The sequence below is a fragment of the Mesoplodon mirus genome, assembly GCF_964341445.2.
Source record: "Mesoplodon mirus genome assembly, chromosome: 7".
NCBI lineage: Eukaryota > Metazoa > Chordata > Mammalia > Artiodactyla > Ziphiidae > Mesoplodon > Mesoplodon mirus.
Genome location: NC_138983.1, coordinates 26,824,289 through 26,844,902, shown reverse-complemented (window position 1 = coordinate 26,844,902; position 20,614 = coordinate 26,824,289). Strand labels below are relative to the sequence as shown.

The following is a 20,614-nucleotide window of genomic DNA, read 5'->3' as shown; positions in this document are numbered from 1 at the left end:
TGCTTTAAAGGTTGAGCAGTGAAGTCTAAGCCGCAAACTGAAAATTCCACCTGGATTCTGCTGCTTCCTCCTACATGGCAACGAAGTGGAGGTGGGGATGTGCCTGATTCTTTGAGAACTGAGTATTAGAATCTTCCAAACTCTTGAAAGCTTGAAAGGATGCTGTACTTGAACAGCAGGAATGGCCAGTGTTGCTAGAGCAAAATCCATAAGTTACCATCTACAGGGGTCAGCGGTTTACCTCTGAATGTCACTGGTCCATTTGAAAGTAGGCTTAAGCACTGAGGTTACAGATAGAAAAATGCAGTTGCTGTGCAGTAAGTTGAAGTGTATCTATTTTCTACAGTTACTGTAACAAATTACCACAAATTTGGTGGCTTAATAGGACACAAATTTATGCTCTTACAACTCTGGAGACCAGAGGTCTAAAATCAGCCTCACTGCACTAAAGTCCAGGTGTTGGCGGGGCTGTTTTCTTCTGAGGGCTGAGGGGAGAATCTCTTTCATTGCCTTTTTCAGTTTCTAGAACTCTCCTGCACTCCTTGGCCCCTTCTTCACATCACTACATCACTCTGACCTCTTGCTCCCTGTATCACATTTCCTACTTGTCTTCTATAGTCAAATCTCCCTCTGCCTTCCTTTTATAAAGACACTTATTATACTTAGGACCCACTCAGATATTTAGTATATCTCCCCATCTCAAGATCCTCAACTTAGTCACATTTGCAAAGTCCCTTTTTGCCATATAAGGCAACATTCACAGGTTCCAAGGATTAGGACTTGGATATCCTTGGGGGTCATTATTCAGCCTACCATACCAAAGGAACTGGATTTATTTGGTTTCTTCCAGATACATTTGCCAGAGCTAAATTAACCTGGATCCTTTATCTCCAGATTAATCTGAAAAACTAGTCTGAAAGAACATGGGTTCTGCATCTGAAGGCGTGTGTTCCAGGCCCACTTCCATCATTTATTTGCTCTGTGGTCATGGGTGAGTCATCTAAACCCTCTGTGACTGACATTCATCCTCTACAAAATGAAGCAATAACCTATTTTATACATTTGTTTGAAAACCAAAGACCTAAGCTATATGGGGAGCAAAAGTTAAATATCACTCAGTAACTTTACCCTAACAAAATGTTCAGGTCTATGGTTATATGCTTTAGGTGACTAACAACCACAGAAATTATTTCTTGTAGGCTTCTTATAAGCCTGGTGATTGAGATCTATAAAACATATATTTTTATCCTTAGCACAACACTAGAAGTCATTAAGGGTATCACTCTAGGCAAATGACTTAGCCTCCCTGGCCTCAGCTTCATGTAAAATGAGAAAAACAGTACCCCCGCCATTAGACTGTTATAAGGTCAAATGAGATTAGGGAAGTAAAGCACAATGCCTGTTACATGGTATGCCCTCAATAAATGTTACTTAATAGTATTATCCCCATTTTACAGCAAAGAATACTGAGGTTTAAGGAGAGATTGAGTTATTTGCCTAAAGTCAGATAGATAGATGGCTAGTGGCAGAAATGGGGTTTGCATCCAGGTCAGTGTAGCTCTTCTTTCTTTGAAACCAGCTAGACAATTCTGATAGTGCAAGCCCATCCTGGGTTCACTTCTATCAGCATGACACTTGAATAATTCCCAGCTCTTTTCTCCAGGGGTGTGAATGAAATTAGCTGCATTTGAAGGTTTGAAAAATGCAGTAGGAGTGGGTAGGATAGGAGGATGGGGGCTGTAAGGAGGAGCAAGTTCAAAATATGCACTCTTAGCAAACTTCAGCTTCTGTTCAGAGGCACAATATTTATTTGGTATAAGAAAGCGCAAGGTAAACTGCAGGAAATGGCCTGCTTATGTGCGATAGAGCAGTTGAAACTGAGGACAATTTTTACAAGAAAATTTCTTTCTACCTAACTGGGAAAATAAACTAAGCAGAAGCAGTTATCAGCAGAGCATACATCTCGCCACTTCATTTCTGGCGGTGGCATGGACTGTACATTTTCCTAAACAGCTTTAAAATGCATTAAAATGTATCTTGAGAAAGTGTGCTCTTCCTAGACAGCTTTAAAATACATAAACATGTGACCTTAGAAAGTCTGTAAAAAGAGAAAAATGTCCCTCATATAACTCAAATTATGAGCCCTATTCATGCTAAAAACTTGTACATTGAGGTTCGGCCCAGAAAAAACTTAATGTTTAAAGAGTAGCGTCTTTAGAAATGATTAATTTTGATATTTCACAGGCACGAGAAGATTAATAAAAAGGAATTGAGGTTTTACACATGAGGAAAACCAGAGCTGCCCTGAAATCCCTTATCAACAGAAGAGGTTTTTAAAAAAAAAAAAAAAAAAAAGCCTTTTGAGGGCAACTAGCATTTGATAAGAATATTCAAAAAGGGGAAACCACCACCTGTGATTTCTCTCTCCCACCTCTAACCCTTGGCCAGGTGGGCATCCCCCCATCTTTACCTCTGTCTTCTCACCTCTGCAGAATTAATCAGATTTAAACGGAAGCACATGGGAAAACTTCATACTCTTGTGTATCCAGAAAACGGAATTTACCCATCAACCCTTCTTCTCTCTCCACCTTTGCTACTCAGGCTTATATATGAGATGCTTAGGTGCCTGATTCCTTTTGGTGTTGAAAATACACTTTGCAAAAAAGAAAAAAAGAAAATACACTTTGCTGCCAGCCTTGAGAACCATCATCATCCCTGTCTACTGTGCCAGTTTTGAGGGAAAAGAGCAATGGAACCATGTTTAAAAAGTGTGCTTCCTTAAAGTTTAAACACAAGAGATGAGACTGAACACACCACCACTCCTCAATTATTCTTGCCAAAAAAAGAAAGGAACCCAAATCTAATCAAGCCTCCAGATCTAACTACTTATAGGAAATACAGAGCATGGACATCCAAAGTTAAAAGACTGTAAGAGGAAGTGATGTGCCAAATCCTGACTGTGAGATATTCTACTGACCAATTGACCTGCCATCTTCAACAAATCATAACATGAGAAAAAAAGAGGAAGTGGGGGCGGGGAGGGCAGTTACAGCATAAAAGAGACTTAAGAGAGGACAATCAACAAAATAAAAACCAACAAAACAATAAGCCTCTGCACAAATGCTCACCGTGCACAAGGATGAGCCAGAGACAGCTGGACTTGAACCATTCAGTTCTAGAGGCCTTACAGTCAAGCAGTCCCTGCGGAAGCCTCAGTGGTCACATCAGAATGCTTGGGTTTAAAGCTTTACTTTAAAGCAAATGTAATTTCCCTACAGCCAGAGTAATTTCAAAACTCACTTTCATATCCATTTATAAAATCTGACTTGGGAAAATGAATAGATATAGAATTATCTTTTTGTACATATTCAGAGCTGGTGTTGACCTAGCACAACTACGTCTAGTTCAATACAAAATGCTATGTTATTCTCTTGCCTGAGTCTTATGGTCTACAGGCAATATTTAAATAAAATTCTGCACAAATATTATCAGCAGTGCCATCGAGCCATCCTCTTTTCTTTGTGTGGTTTAATCTTTTATAGTGGAAGCATAACAAATCAATGTATATAAATATATGTGATATATAATGTATACATATATGTATGCATAATATAACACATAAATACATATAAAGTATATATCAATACAAAAAACAAAGGATTACTCTGCTACTGAGAACATAAAGGGAAAGGCTGAAAGATGCAGTTTCTTTTACTAATCCAGCATAGAAAGTAGAATCTAAAAATGAAACGACAAAGTTAAATTCGACTGAGTTTAAAAAAAACACAAGTAATATAGGTAATCTGGTAACTTATGAGTAAAAAATTTCCTCAGTAGTCTACAGAAAACAATCAGCCATATTTTTATTTGAAATATTTACTTTCCTCCTGCCCTCATGTGTTTCATTTCAGCTCAGACCTCAAGAAAAAGACACATTTTTTACTTTTAATTTATATATATTTTATGTCACTTTTCATTAAAAATTATACTATGGTAATAATTCTAACTATTGTACTTTTTAATGAACACTTTTCCCATGAGCATTAGAAAGAAGGTTCCTCCCACCCACTCCATCCTTCATTTATTTTCTATCCAGGTCTTGTACATCCCTGCAGCATCCAGCTCCACATAATATCTGGAGGGGAAGAGGACTCAGCCCACTTTCACTAACTCTGACTTTTAAAATTCTCTATTGAGTATCTTTTTTTCTTTTTGCTCACCGTCCTCTGGTAACATAGCCTCTTCTCCTTTCAGGGAACCACCTCTCTCTAATCCCACCCTCAGGCTCCAGGGGTGAGTACATGCCTATGGCCTGGCCAATCAGACCACTGCATTCTCTAGCTACCCAATCCAGGCCAATCAGAGGCTTCCCTGGGTCTTTTGGTGGAGAAGAACCAATAGGGAGGTAGTCTTCTTGTGAAGCTGTAGGTGCCAAAAAATAGCTATTTTCGCCACAGTGAAGAGAGCCTGTTTAAGAGGACAGCCAGCACAGAGGAGAGCAAAGACAAGGGACAATGAAATAGTGTTCTAAAGACACTGTCTCAGCCCCTGAATCCACACATGGGGTTTTAACACACAATACAATAAGCTGCTAAATTTAAATTCCCTCTTTGACCTATGCCAGTTACAACTAGGGTTCTGCCGCTTGCTGTAGAAAATGTCCTGATAATACATAATCTAACAGTTATCTAGAAGTAATTGGATTTATTTTTCAGCAAATACACGATACCTATAAGTGAGTACTGCAAAAGGTCCCTTCAAAGTATTACCTTTTGGGTACTCTGCTCAATGTTATGTGGCAGCCTGAATGGGAGAATGGATATATGCATATGTATGGCTGAGTCCCTTTGCTGTGCACCTGAAACTATCACAACATTGTTAATTGGCTATACTCCAATAAAAATTAAAAGTTAAAAAAGTAAATAAATAAAAATAAAAATAGCCCTCCATCCACATTTCATGATAGACACAAAACTCAGTGAAATGACATCAAGAAAAAGGTAAAAAATAAAAATTAATGTATTCATTTAAAAAAATATATTACCTTTTGGAAGCTGCTCACTTGTTCCAACCATGCTAGCTATTATTGCTAAAACTTGTTTGTATTCCTCTTTTGAAAGTTTCTTTATAGTCACAGCTCATATGTTTTCACTTCCATGCAGCCTAGTCATTAGCCACTGTTTAATGGGGAATACAGGCTGAGTGGTTAATAGCCTGATAACAACACTTGTATAAATCAGCCATTATGAACCATCAAGCTTTCCTCACCACTTGAAATGGTACACAAACCTCCTCCAACTGACTTTTTTCTCTTATTTCACACTCAGAGCAGAGCTAGAAGCTATTTTAAATCTAGTTTCCCATAACAGTTTGGGGAGAATACAGCTCCCCTCCAAAAATAAAACTCCACACTATTTACTGGCTCCTACTGCTGGGAAGAATATTTTTAGGCATGACTTTCCTTCCTACTTCAACACACACAAACATAGGAACGCACGTCCTCACAGATCACCTCATCAGACCATATGAAATATCTGGATCTCCCCTTACACGTGTCTGGTATTGAAGTGCGAGTTCATCAGAATCCCAGCTTCATCTAACTCACTGGGTTCTATAATATCAGTGCTGTGGCCCTATGGCCAGAGACTGCTGCTAGATTCGCCCCAAGAACAGCTGTCCCAAATTCACGATAGACAAATTCTACACAGGGAAAATGAGCAGGATCTTTTCAGCCTGGGTTCTCAAAGGCTCCCACCCAGCTTGCTCACACACTCTTAAATCTGAAAAATTTTACTCAACCATTCTCGATTACTTAAAAAAAAAAAAAAAAGTCCTCCCTAAAACCCCAGAATCAAGCACAGCGCTCTTAAGACTAAGCCCTTTTCTGCTTCTCCAGTTGAAATGGAGGTTTGTACATGTGAAGGGCACGTGCATAATCATCTCTACCAAAGGCACAACCTTTCGGCTGACATTAGTAACACAACAAAGTACTTCAAGGTGAAGAAACAAAAGACATACCTTGTAATACATTCACAGGAATCACACACATTCTCAAAGAGATTTATGAAGCCAGAGGCATTACTGTTAAAATTCCTGAAAAGGAGAAATTCAAAATAGGGACATCTGACATACAAGACTTGAAAAAGAGTTCAGAAATGCCATTCAAGTTCTTGAAGAAAGGACTAGCAATTTTTCAAAGGTCAAAATTCTCCAAAATTAATTTTTAAACCTGATGCAATTCATTCAAAATTCCAATTAAGAGTTTTAAAAAATAAACTTGTTACTTTAGAATGAGTCTTTATTTCTAAAGATAATATAGACAGTTGCCATGTACTCTGCACTGTTTATTCTTAACATCTCACATTAGTATGGTGTATTTGTCACAATTAATGAACCAATATTGATAAAGACTTTCTTTGAAATTAACAAAATGAATCTAAAGTTCATCTTGAAGAATAAACAAGAGATAATAGCCAGAAATAGGTTGAAAAAAGAAATACAATGCTAGGGAACTTTCCTATCAGGTATTTAAACAGACTATAAAATTATAGCAAAGAAAACAGTCTGATGCTTGACAAAAAGAGCCGGACTGATCAAAAGAAGAGAATAACGAGTCTAGAAATGGATCCAAGGAATTTGATAGGATTCAAGAATTGATAAAGGTAATATATGAAGTTAATGAGAAAAGGATGGATTATTCAAAGCAGTTTGGGGATACTGGCTAGTCATCTAGAAACAAATCAAGGTGGAATCCAATTGCAAAATAAATTCAGAATAAATTAAACGTTTAAGTGTTAAGAAGTCAATCAAAAAATATACCAAAATACAATAAGTAAACTTTTAAAAAATGAGGGGACTCCCCTGGTGGTGCAGTGGTTAAGAATCCGCCTGCCAATGCAGGGGACATGGGTTCCATCCCTGGTCCGGGAAGATCCCACATGCCGCAGAGCAACAAAGCCCATGCGCCACAACTACTAAGCCTGCCCTCTAGAGCCCCTGAGCCACAACTACTGAGCCTGTGTGCCACAACTACTGAAACCCACGTGTGTAGAGCCTGTGCTCCGCAACAAGAGAAGCCACCGCAACGAGAAGACCGCGCACCACAACGAAGAACAGCCCTCGCTCGCTGCAACTAGAGAAAGCACACGCACACTAATGAAGACCCAATGCAGCCAAAAATAAAATTTAAAAAAATGGGATTGAAGAAATCTTTTCTATACAAAAGCCAAAAACTTGTAACTATGAAACATAAACTGATAATTTTTACTATGAAAATAAAAATTTCTGACAGAAAATAAACCATTAATAGTTAAAATACAAACCAGATAAAACATTTGCAGTACATATGACAAGGAAAGGGTTAATATCCTTAGAAACAAGGATCTCTTGTAAACCAATTTACTAATAGATGAACTATCCCAGCTCCTAGCTAACCAACCCCAGTTGCCCACCGAGCCTCTTCTCTATCAAGGACCCTGTTCCAGCAATTCTACCCCCTCCCATCATTAATTTTTTTCCCTCTTCTTGAACATTCTCAATAGCAAACATGCAAGTACTTCCATCTAAATATAAATAAATCAAAGCAATAAAAAACCATCTTCTCCTGACCCTCTTTCCCCATTGAGCTAGAACCCCATTTCTTTGCTCCCTTTTGCTGCAAAACTCCATGGAAGTGTGTTGACTTAACACAATGGCTCCAGCTTATCTCCTCCTATGATCTCTTAAACCCATCTCTAATAGGCTTTTGCCCTTTCCCGCTAATCTTTTCAGAGGCAACTACAGTTAATAGTTCAGTAAATGTTTCCAGAATTTCTTCTCTGCAGATACAAATATACCCCAATATGTTTAAAAACTAGTTATCTCTGTGTGGTGAGATAACAGATGACTTCTCTTTTTTTCCTTTATAATGTTTTGGTACTGTCTGAATTTTTTCAATATATAGTAAGCCTGTGTTACTTTTGTAATCAAGGGGAAAAAAGTTGTTTTCATTTTGATAAAGTCACTATCTTAGCCTTAAGAACACTACATCTGTGGCTTTGCTTTTAAAATGAAGAGTTAGAAATAAAACTAGAATAAATGAAATTGTTCACTTTGAAGAGGGGAAAAAAACCCTACTAAAAATAAGCAGTAACCCCTCATTCCAGAGATGCATTTATTTGGATGACTTTTTATGAGGGCAGCTTCTATATTGATGTCTTTCTAGCTAGAGGTTATGATTTTTTTCCTTGGATAGATGACAGGGAGAAGGATAAATGGTGAGCAGAGGGTCTCAGAAGGGCCTATGATGGGATCACAGACATGAGAGGTCCAAAAGACACCTTGAGGTCATGAAAGAGATCCTCCACTCATCTAATATACCTTCTCGCCCTCCAACACACACACACACACACACACACACACACACACACACACCTTTATCAACAGACTGGAGCCCTCATTAACCCCTCCCTGAACAGAGTCCACCATTGCTCCTCATTCCCAGCTTGACCCCCTTCATCACCACCTTCCTTTGCTATCTTTCCTGCTTGGCTTCTTTCTTCTCCTGACCTGAACAAACCTGTTATTCATCCTCCCGTCTATGAGATAAAACTAGTTCCTTGCTTCAAAACAGAACAGTTAGAAACATAGTGTGGAGATGATAAGTCTATAAAGCCCAAAATACTTTTTAAAGTGAAGTATTTTTAAGAGGTGGAGAATATTTTCAAAAACACTCTCATGAAGGTCGAAACACAGAACTCTGCAATGGCCTATAGAAGTGCATTTGCTGAATTAGTTCTAAGCCGAAGCCAATCATTTGTTATAAAAAAGAAAAGGACACAAATGTATACCTATGCATGGAAAAAGGTCTGAAAGTGTATGCAACATAATATTACTAGTAGTTTCATCTGGGCTGCTGGGGGGAGTGTTAATTTCCTTTCCTATAAAGTTGTATTTTCTAACTGTTCTATAATTTATACGTATTACTTACATAATTTAAAAAATTAAATACATGAATTGAATAAAGCCCAAAGAAAAGAACGGGCAAGACAAAAAGCTAGGGAGGGGAAAGTAGCAGCAGGGAAGTGAAGTGAAGGCAAAGAAACCACTGAATTAGTCCACGTTGAGAGGTACAGGGGAGACAGCTCTAAATCAGAGTCCCCATCTTTATCCTGCAAACCCAGGAGAGTCCCCTGCTTTGTTCTGGTAAGTATGGCTAACAGACTCTAGCCAAGTCCAACACAGTTGAAATGCATAAATGTAACCATATAAAAGAAGAAAGTAACAGCTTTATCCTGGGAGTGGAGGAGTACCCTCAGGAATGCTGATATTCCCAGAGCTGCTTCTCTCCACCTTTGTGTTTGCATCACAAGCTCCAGGAGCCCCTGAAAAGCAAGCTATCCATTTTCAAGAAGTAAATATCTTGGACGAATACCTTCTGTTCACTAGCTGGAGAGGAAAGGTGCTGGGCTGTGTATTGGAACTCCAGCTATCTCTTCTGGCACAGGTTCTCAGGGATGAGACCATGTCTAGTGGGGATTTTCTCCAGATTCGACAGCCTTGGCCCTACCAAAACACGCAGCTTTGTTTTCACCATACATCACTCAACCTGAGTCTTTCGTTTTTACTTTCAAGCATCCACAGGTCAAATACTGTGTGTTCCCAATGGTCTGAACTTCTTGGACCAGCACAGGGACATTCATTTCGCTCAGCACTCCTTTCACATTTCTATTGTGTTCGATTTCCCACTCCCCCTACCCAAGTCCCCAGAGAATAACTTCTTCCTTGTTTTAATAACCTGGACCGCAGTCAAGGTTGATGTGTTTCTCCATTTTGCAGGATATTTTCTTCAGAAGAGACAAAACAGAGGCTGACAGAGTAGCCGGGCTTGGGAGCAGCGTTAGGAAATCAGCAGGCGTTAGGAACACACAGAAAATGATTCTAAAGAAATACAAAGCAGACAGCAATGCGAGGCACCATACACAGAATTATTCATAAAGGTGGACTAGTGCTTAGATAGATTCCCCTGCAATTTTTTCTCCCAATGACCCACTTAGAAAATATAATTTCATTTGTTTGTAAGGAAAAGGGTCAGAGTTAAGAAAGTGGCTTCACAAAGTACCTTCTCTTTGACTTAAATTGAAACACAATATTCTCCCATTTGAGGTCATAAAAGTAGCTCTGATCCCTATGGGCACGCAGAGATTAGAAAATGAGTAAAGGGAGGAGGAGAGAGGAGTAAATCTGTGGTAAGATTCCCTCCTCAGCACCCCGTTTCATGTTTTCATCTCGTCTTGCCCATGTCCCCCCTACGATCCTATCCCCAACCAGTATAATAACACTGCTCCCCAACATCTAACGAAAGATGTCTCTGTGGACTTGCAAGGAAACAAGCTCATTCTTTTTTTAAAAGGTAAAATTCTCAAGGAAAGAGGACGCGAACTAATATTTAGTGGGCATTAGTGGGAGGCACATCATCTTTTAATAAAAACGTTATAATGCCTCTTTTTTATGAGTGATTTAGAAACTATATCCTTTTTCTCCAAAACATGACTCAAACCTCCAGTATTCATGTTACAGATCTACCTTGTCACCATGATTTTTCTTACTACTGATTTCAGATAGTGTCCAGACACTAGTAACAGATAAATGCAAAAACACAGTTATTTCTCTTTGTCTTTCTTCATGGAATATCTTTTCGCAAATGTACTTTCCATATTAACAGCATTTTCATACCATGGCAAAGTAAAGCAAATTTGGTACAGAGAATAAAGATACCTACCCAGATTATGTCCCCCCTGGGGAAAAACCACTTTCTACTGGGATATCAGCTTCAACTGAATCTAGTTCTCAGCTGCTCATGGGCTTGGAGGAAAGAGCTAAGGAGTTGCTACTTTTAGGGCTAAGAGGGTCAAACTGTGGGTCATGATATATTAGTGAGTTGTAAAATCAATCTACACATCTCAACCAGCATTTTTTTAAATGATATGGAATAAAGTAGAAAACATCAGTATGCAGAGGATGTAGTAAGTATTGTTTTGTGAAAACTTCTATGTGTGTGGGTACATCTGATCTCAGTGTAAAAGGTATTTCTAACTGTGGTCGCAGTCTAAAAAGTTTAAGAAACTCTAATCTAGGGCCCAGATACTGGAGTCAGACAGAAGTGGGTTCCAACGTGGCTCTGACCCTTACTTGCTAAGTGAACTTGGTTAGGTGGCTTAACCCCTCAAGCCTCCTCATGTGCAAGATGGGTGTGAACATAATACCCTAGGATTGTCATGCGACCAAAAGAGGAGAGGTATATAAATCCCTTCACACCCTGCCCGATAACGTTCACATCCATCTTCAGGTAAATGTTCAGCTCACACTCAGAAGCAAACATTTAGTTGACTTACAAAAGGGATAAAAACACAGTGTGAGAGAAGATATTAGGAAATCAGACAATTGTAATGTTTTGCTCTCCAAAGAGTTACTCTTCTATAAGACTATCTACTGGAGGAGTCCTTGATGCTTTTTATACAACTCTCTGAATAAAGTACTCAAGAAATACATTTTAATTGCAGGAATCCTTCTCCAAAATGTAAGCACCAGATCCATGAAAACACTTCTAGTTTTGGTTTCTTACACAGGATTGAACAAAACAAATTATTTGCATTTTTGTGCTTCGTCTTCATAATATAGCTTCTGACTCCCTAGCAAGTGACTAATATCATGTGTCTAAAGATCTTAAAAGGTACAAAAATTCTCTCACCTATGGCAAGACCCAGATTCAAATACATGCCAAGATTCCTTATATGTAATTTTTGTAATTAAGCAAATAAACTAACCCTGTACTCCAGCATGAAGAAATTTTAAAAACGGAAAACATACTGCTCACTTCACAATCATGTTCTATCTATTCTTGGCATGTAGTTTGGGGAGAGTTACTGAATTCTGATTACAGTAGAGAGAAGAAAAGCAAGGGATCAAGAAAGAAAGGCTGGGAGCACGAAACATAGGACAAGTTTTGAGTAGGTGTAAAGATACAGTGCTAAAACTGTCAGCAGCCCCTTGGATGGAAGTGGGGAGAGAAAAAATTCCAAGTCCATAGCAGGCTTTTTTACTTTGGGGTCTAGAGAGATGAAGTGGAGATTTGGTTAAAATAGAAAAATTGGGGTCTGGGGGTGGAAAGAAGGATCTAATAGTGAGTCTTAGAAGATGAAAAACAACTTCACTAATCACTGAAGGACGATCCAACAAACAGGACTGAACCAACAAAAGAAAGATGAGAAGAGGAAGGCTGGTTTTGGTGTTTAAGCAGAGAAAATAAAATCAAAAGAAACAGTTACAGAAATGTCCCAGGGTGCAGGCTGTAAGGCTGGGGAAAACACAGATGTTTAGGAATTTTAAAAAGTCTTTTGCAGAAAGTCTGGCCATAGACTTGGGGTAAAAATTAAGTTCTCCCTGAGAGATTTAAAGATAAATAGAGAAAAGGCAAGTTAAGTATGGCTGAAAGATTTGACCGATCGAACAGGAATATGTGTAATGCCACAAATTTAGTATTTTTTGCAACGTTCACCAGGAAATGAGCAGGGTTGCTACAGCATCATTTTTTAAATTGTTTTTCAGGAGTATGTTGATGAGAAATGTCACCACCTCCATTTTTACCCACAGTATATCTACAATACATAAGAGGAGGCAGAGAGAGATAGAGGGAAGAAAAAAATGAATAGATTCTTCCCGTCCCTGTGCACCAACTGCTACCCTGATTACCCAGCATCAGTCCTAACTCCTGCATCACCCCAGGTGCCAGTCAACAAGGCCTATGTCATTTGCTTTGCCATCATCGCATTGTCCACTCACTTGCTCTGCCCTTCTGTCCATTTCACTGAGCTGGAGCTCCCAGCAGCAACTCTAGAAGAGAAGAAGAGGTGGGGAATGGGGGCTGCAGCATGCGTGGCTCTAGCAAGCCCCCCAGATCCCGCAGTCCAATGGGAAGCCACTAAATACACAGAGATGTAGAGCCAGCTGTCTAGTCAAGAGTGCTGAACTGAGGACTCGATCCCACTGGGGCTGATAGGGTGGGGGTGTGGAAGGCATCACAGGGAGGCTGGAAAGAGCCTTTGCTTTGGAATCAGATCTGGACTTGGAATCCCAGCTCTACCACACAGTATGATGTGAACTTGGGAAGTTACTTAGTTCTCTGAGCTTGACTGACTTATTTGGAAAACAGGATAACAGTGCCTAGGCATCATAATGGCATCAGGAAGATGAGATGAGGTGACCTAGACGAGTACCTGACACACCACAGGTGCTTCACGACTGTCACATCCTACTGCCCACCAACTCAGATTCGAAACTAAAAGTGAGTTCTTTTACTGTTTAAAGCAAGTCCCACCTGCTTTGTTTTTTCAGTCCCAGGTGCAAAGCATTGCCCCTACCTATGTTTGATTGCTATGTTCTCCCTATTCTGGTTGTGTATCAAGTGTGATAAAAGCCTGTTCAGGCAACCAGGTGTGAACACATCTGACTCTGGATGGTCCAAATCATCTTCACTCAAATAGAAGTTTGGATCCGGGACTTTGTAAACTCACAGCATTTCTTGATCAGACAATGTAATGATTAACCTCTGTGATATCACTAGCAAAACACAAACATTAAACAAGTTTGAATGGACAAAAGTTTGAAGAACTCTAAAACATTCAATAAGAAAAGGCCATATTAAATTTTCCCAGTATTCTCAACCCCCTTGTTCTAGACAAGAACATCCTCTGTTTATATTCCTAAAAATTTAACACTGAACACCACTGACCAACTGGGAGAGGAAGGAAAGCATCTTAATTCTACAGACAGCCATGCTTATTCTTCTAAAACTGTACTCTCTTCATATGGTATAAGAACCTTTAAAATGGTTCAAACAAGTGTAAGTTACTGCTTAAGGGAAATGGAGTAGAGAAGACCTTACCCCTTTAATGTGGCTCCTAGGTTCATCTGATTCCAGGTCATGCATTCAAGTTGGGAGGTCATCTGGTATAAATTGTCACTGTTAGAAAAACATTCAGAGTTAGAAATGCATAATACAAAAGACACATATACATGCAACTGTTTCTCCAAAAAGCAATAGACTTTTAACTTTTCTTTACAATGAAAGCCTCCACATTTTCCAGAATGACAGAATACAGGAGTCTGAAATGATTTTCATTTCATCCCACTGATCTCTGCATGTCATTCACTTCACACACAGCAGAAAGGATGTGAGAATAATTTGGAAGCCTTTAAAAAACCTTAGTAGAGCAAACACTGAAGTTTCTAAAGAGGTATTAAACCTCTGAAGGGAAGAGGCTAAAGGGAGTGAAACTTTGAAAGGCAACACAGGCTGGATAGCTCAACATTAAAGTTAAAAGCCTGGAGCTGAAAGTAAAAAGACAGCAGATTAATTATTCGTGAAAAGGCCATTAAGTTGTTTTAATCAAAAGGATAAGTATCATGTGGATTATGAGGGCCTGAAAAGTCAAAGAGTGATGGGTGATGGATGGTCTAATACTCAAGGATGTGACAAGCGAAAGAAAGAGGATGATAAACTCTAGATACAACTGAAGGAATCATTCTCTATAAATTTTATAGTCACGGAGTGTTTTTTTTAAAGCCCCCAACTCAGTTCTATATTATATGAGGGAAAACAATGGTTGATCATTTACATTAAGACCCCAAAGGAAAAATATCCCACCATATAAACCAACCAAAAGTTTTTCTCTCCCTTATTTTTTTGCACATACAACTCTTAAAAACATCATTATTACATATGTTTTAAAACACATCTCTAAATGCATTATAGAAGAGCTATCACATCTATTTCCTGAAATAACACTGTTCTCAAAGTATCCTGCATGCATGACTCATGAACATCTTTATTATATGCTTTTATGTTTAATTTATTAATTTTATATTTATCTCCTTCCTAAAAAACTAGCACATAACTCAATTACCAGAAATCTCCTAACTAACCAAGCTCAACTAGGAATAAATGTAGTTCCGAACTGAAATGGTTAATTATGAAATTTGAGACCCAAGAGATTAATGGTTTGTCTGGGAACGCTTGGTCTAAACACATTACAGAAGAACATTTCCACTCCACCTTCATGGCAGAAGGCAAAGAAGGTAAGAAGCTTTCAGTATGTAATGTATGATACCAGATTGCAAATTCTGGACAATATCCACCTTGTCACGGCATTCCTTTGGACTGCTTCATCCATCGGGCAGAGGTAACACCAAAGTTTAATTAAGAGGAGGTTTTGTAAGGCCAGCCAAACCGGGGACTTGTGGAGGGGTGAGGGAAATTACAGTATTTATCCCTTGGAATAAATGAACACCATGCTCTCAGCATAGCTTGATAAATCATGGTGGAGTCCATCTGCCTCTCATATAATCACTGAAAATTATTTGGAACTCCTTAGTGGTGGGTACACAGGATAAGGAGGAAATCAGATTCCAGGAGGGAATTTTACGTATGAAATGTGAAGTGACTTCAAACTCGAAGTACGTGTAGTTTCATTAGTCAGTGCATATCTGGACCCCATCATTCATCCCCGTGTCTGACTGGCTATTATGCTACTACAATATCCTACATATCAATGAAAAAAAAATGATTAGTTTCTCCTGCAGCTTCCCTGTTCACAGCAGCGGCCGGTGCTGGTCTGTGCCACTACGTTTCGCAATTCCACGAATTCTTGCTGTAAGGCCAGTGTAATTAATTCCTGAAGGACCCCAATTTTTATTAGAAGTGCCAGCCTGCTGCATTTAACATGGGAGAGTTTCTTGAACTTTCTTTGGGCTGACAGTTCATTAATAAGCGGCCTCCTCCACAATCTCTACTGGTTTTTGTTCTCCTGCGCCTTTTCATCAGGCAATCCATTTATTAATCTTGCCATTAATCTCAGCCAACAGGCATTGTATTCCCCAGGCAGCTCTCTATTTTTGTCACTGATTTTTTAAAAATTGTTCACCAACTAAAATCACTCAGCCCCAGTTGACAATTTTCCTAGGTCCTATTGGGATGTGGGATCTTTCTGAAATTATTTCCTCCTTGCATAAGACTAAGAACACTGTAATTTTCAAGAGGTCTGAGAAGCAAGATGAGTGACAGAAGTTTACACACATGGGTCAATGAGTCCCAAATACCTAACTTTATGATTTAGGAATTTTCTCACAGACTTAAAGAATAGTCCACAGATTCCCAAAGAGAAAATAATTTTAAGGACATTTTCTTGGCCCCCAGAAAGCAAACCTTCTAAAATACAGAATCTATGTCTTATGTATGTATCTTCCTAGTGGATGCTTGATAAATACTCTCTACCACACTGCCCAATATGGTAGCCACTAGTCAGACATGGCCATTGAGCACTTGAAATATGGAGAGTACCACACGTTGAAATAAGATTTGGGCTTTTGAGGTTAAGTAGAACATTTTAAAAATTAATTTCCTGTTTCTTATTTTTTTTAATGTGGCTATTAGAAAATTTCAAATTACATAGATGACTTGCATTACGTTTCCATTGGACAGTGCTACTCGGTAAATTTTAAGACCTTGAGCATATCAGTTCAGCTCTCTGCACCTCAGTTTTCTCATCTGTTAAATGGGAATATTAATCTCAATCAGTCTAAATTTACCAGGATGTTGTGAAGCTCTAATACTGGCTCTTTCAAGACTATACAGATAATATATTTTAACTTTTTCAAATCCATCAAATTTTGTATAGTACATTCACACATCACCAATACTCCTCACAACAACTCTGTGAGGCAGGTGTAATTATGATTCCCATTTATCAGAGGAGGACGGGGGGCTCAGGGAAGTGCCTAGTGCTGACTTGCCTGATGCCCCCACCTCTACGCTGCCAGGCCCCTTTAAAGGGTTCCTGGCATTATTTGACCTCTGAGCCTTGTCCTCTCACTACCATTTAAATGATAGTAAAAATAATATAGTAATACAAACAGGAGTCTGGAGGTGAAAGAGAACATACTCAAGGGAGCATCATGACCTTCTCTGTCTCCAAGATGTGGTGCCCAACCACATCCTCTTCACCTGATTAAGAATAGTGTGCCAAGATTCCAGTAGGACCCTCACTTTGATTTCAGTGGTCCTGATAGCTCAGCTTGCAAATCCTCATAAGGGGAGAGAAGGTGGAAAGGGCAAATGGGGAAGGACTTTCAGAAAATCCCCAAGCAAAAACCAAAAAAGAAAACCAAACAAACAACAACCACCACCAAATAGGTTTCCTGAGGCTGGCCATAGGATCAGAGCACAGTCTTAACCACATCCTGCCTTCTGTTGGCTGCGGCTCCTCAGCGGCTCAGTCAGTCGGCTTGGCTGGCACCATCTTTCCGCTGGATGACAGTGACAGTAATGACAATAGCTGCTGCTGGGAGAGGATCAAATGCGAATTTGAACTAAAAATACTGGTCCCAAGCATGCTCAAAATCTGATCTCTTTGGGCAGTTGGTCAACACCCAGCTGTCATCAGGAAAACCCACGAAAAGAGGCAGCACCAGTAGAGGAAAATATGACCCCTGGCAAATAAAGCATATAATTACTAAATGACCGCTGGAGGTGTCGACCACCTCAGTCCCAGAGGAGAGCAGGTAAGCAGGTGGTTTGGTTCACAGTGACCACAGTGGTCATGTAGGCACTTCAGCTCCCCATCTAACTCTGTCTGTTTGCAAGTGAACTCTGAAATTGCTGGCTGCCAAAATATATTGCGAAAGTCATGGTGTCTTTTATATTTTTAAGTAGATCTTTAAACAGAAAGAGTCACTGGTTTCCTATGTAAGAAATGTTTGAAGTTGGAAGCAAGGGAGAGAGGAAAGAAACTCTATAACTGGGATTAATGCAAGTTGGAGTCAAATAAAAGGAAGTCAGTCCTAGCAAAAAGGGGAACTTAAAAGGAAATCAGTAGTAGATCATATAGAGTTTGCTTTGGCCTGGACTGCAGTATTACTGAGTTCTTGACCTCTGCACAAAAAGAAAGGAAGAGAAAAGCTCTCGGCTATTATCTGGACCAGAACTCCCTCACTCTTCAAATGCATGTGTAATTCAAGTACATTTTCATCTTTAAGTGTGTTTAAGTATATTCAGCAGAACAAAGTAGAAAAGTCCTTATTACCACTGGCATGGAACTGTCGAACCTGATTAAGACTGGAGTTACCTCTGCCAGATGGTTGCTGGCTGGCAAACCAGCATCTTGGTAGAAGAAAAGTATTTCCCGAGATCAAGGAAAGAAAATTCCCAATAAGAAAAAGGCACATGTAACTGGCATCTGTGATCAGAATTCATGATGTTTCCAGAGTTTGCTGTAATAGCTCTGCCCCACGCCTCTACCTGATGACCAACGCTCATGCACAGAGGCTGCAGCCAAACTTCCACGCAGACTTTTTCCTGCGTTCTTCCCTCCAAGGCGCCACGGAGGCTGCCTGTTCAGAAATTTCTGCTCAGCAGGCCATGGTGAATAATCATTTTACAGCCAATCTCTTAGTATTGTAATTTCTCTCTAGCTCACCAGTTAACCAAAGAAAAACTCACTGGGGATTCAACTTCTATTAATAAACACTTGGTCAGCACAAATGTTGCAGGAATAATTGAAACTAGATTTTTCCTGCTCCCTGGAGACAAGTCCAATTCAAGCCTTTCTTTGGCTTTGATAACACTGCCCACCACCCTGGAAACCAGTTCAGACTTCCTGCCTTCATGCCTACCTATATGGGAAACAAGTATCAGTACTGTCTTAAATGAAACTTGTACACCATGTAAAGTGTTTGTAGATGACACGTAAGAAGAGGCATTATTAATTATGATTTTATTTCTTCGGTAACAGATGTCCTCTGATTTAATTCTACACTGAAGGTAGATCATGTACTTCCCACTGACCGGATTCCCCAGAAGCTCTATGGCTGCTAAGGAAGCTTCTCTCACATGAAAGACAGTCTACCGGTAACAGGCTCCACTGTCAACTTCATCATTGGATTGAATTGTCAACATTCAATTAAAAATATTCAAATTAGCAATTACTGCTTCTGAATTGGAATAGTTTTACCCGCTAGGGGGCCAGAGGAAACATGCATGCTCATTTAAATTAGTAGCACAGTTGCTAAAAATGAATATGTAAACCTAATAAGAGTGCAAAAAGAAAAGGGAACTAGAATGTCTAAAAAAAAGTGTGCGGGGGAATATTTTTCAAACACAGGGCACAGAACTCCTTTTCAAAGTAGCTGTGAGAATCAACCTGTGAAATGGGCATGGTCAGGGATTGTGGGCTCCAAGGAGCTCAGCAAGCTGAGGGAGAGAGGGGGACTTGTGGAAGAGGATTCAAGGGAAGTGAGCAGGGAAGGCCCAGCTAGCTGCCTGTTCTAGGTCAAAATCAGGGGAAAACTGTGCTTAGTGTGGTTGGACTTCACTACTTTTTCCCCTCAGGGTAGCATGGGGTCCCTCCCTCCCTGGGACCTTGCCTCTGAGCAAGCACAGACCAGGGTGGCCCTGGAAGCTGTCACTCCCCCTGGGTCTGGATGGAAGGGAGAAAGGTCTCTGCCACTTCTACCTGTTTCTTTAGGAGCCTGGACTGAACTTCAGTAGTTCACGCCCAGTGAGTGGTAAAGGGAAAGCTGGAGGAGTCTGGAGCTTGAAAGACAGCTGCTTTGTGAGTTAAGACTTCAGGAGAAAGTTCAAGTTGGCTCCTACAATACTCACCAATGAAAATACCACCTCTGATCCACTGAGAGATTTCAACTGAAAACTATGGATAAAACTAATGGATAACGGGGTTTCTTTCACAAATGTGAGGAATAAAGACCTTCCCCTAGCAAGACCTAAGGCAGATGCCACGTTTGGAAAGAAATGGCACTTAGCCATCAGGAGAGGCAGCAGGGTGCAGAGGGTGGGAAGATGGATTCTGGAGCCTCACACTTGCTCTGTCCCTTGCTGTGTCACACTGGGCAAATTCACCTCCAAGGGCTTCAGTTTCCTCCTCTGTAAAATGGGGGTGATAACCTCTTGCCTACCTCAAAGAGTTTCAGATTAAATGTATATAAGTCAACACTTGTGAAGTGCTCAGAATGGTTTCTGGAAGTAGTAAGTTTATATAAGCATTTGTTCTTATTATTTATTAGTAAAGGTGCTGGCACAGATTGTATAAGGGGAATATTCCAGGTGGAGGACACTGAGTGGCTTGGAGTCCCTCAGCGATTCAGAGCACACATGAGCTTTGAAGGCAGAGAGACTAAGAATCAAATCCTGGTTCTGATTCTCACTCGCTGTGTAACTTGAGCAAGTTACTCGGAGTCTCTGAACCTATCTCCTCTTCAGTAGAGTGCGGATTACCGTACCGACCTCGTAGGTAATCAGAAGAACTAAATGGGTAAACTGAGTGAAGCACGCAGCGCAGTGCCCAGCAGCACACAATATGCAGTAAAGCCTAGTGATTACGTAATAAGGGCTATGATTGCTGGGCTCCAGAAGGGCTGAAATCTGTTCCAGAATCCTTAGTGACCTTTAGACAAAATTCTACCCACTCTCAATACGGTGGGGAGAGAGTATGGAGAAAACTATCTCCTAACACTTTCTGTAAGTTCATTGGGGTGTCATTTTCTATTCACTACTGATCACATCTGT

At 39.9% G+C, this 20,614-nt stretch overlaps 1 protein-coding gene across 1 annotated transcript in view; it reads right to left on the bottom strand.

Annotated features, from left to right (window-relative positions):
- Window positions 1-20,614, bottom strand: part of WT1 (WT1 transcription factor) — a 47,109-nt gene that overhangs the window by 16,478 nt on the left and 10,017 nt on the right. Inside the window, 2 exon segments of the mRNA XM_082627782.1 lie at window positions 12,820-12,870; window positions 13,922-13,999. Of these exon segments, the coding sequence (XP_082483908.1) occupies window positions 12,820-12,870; window positions 13,922-13,999 (129 nt within the window).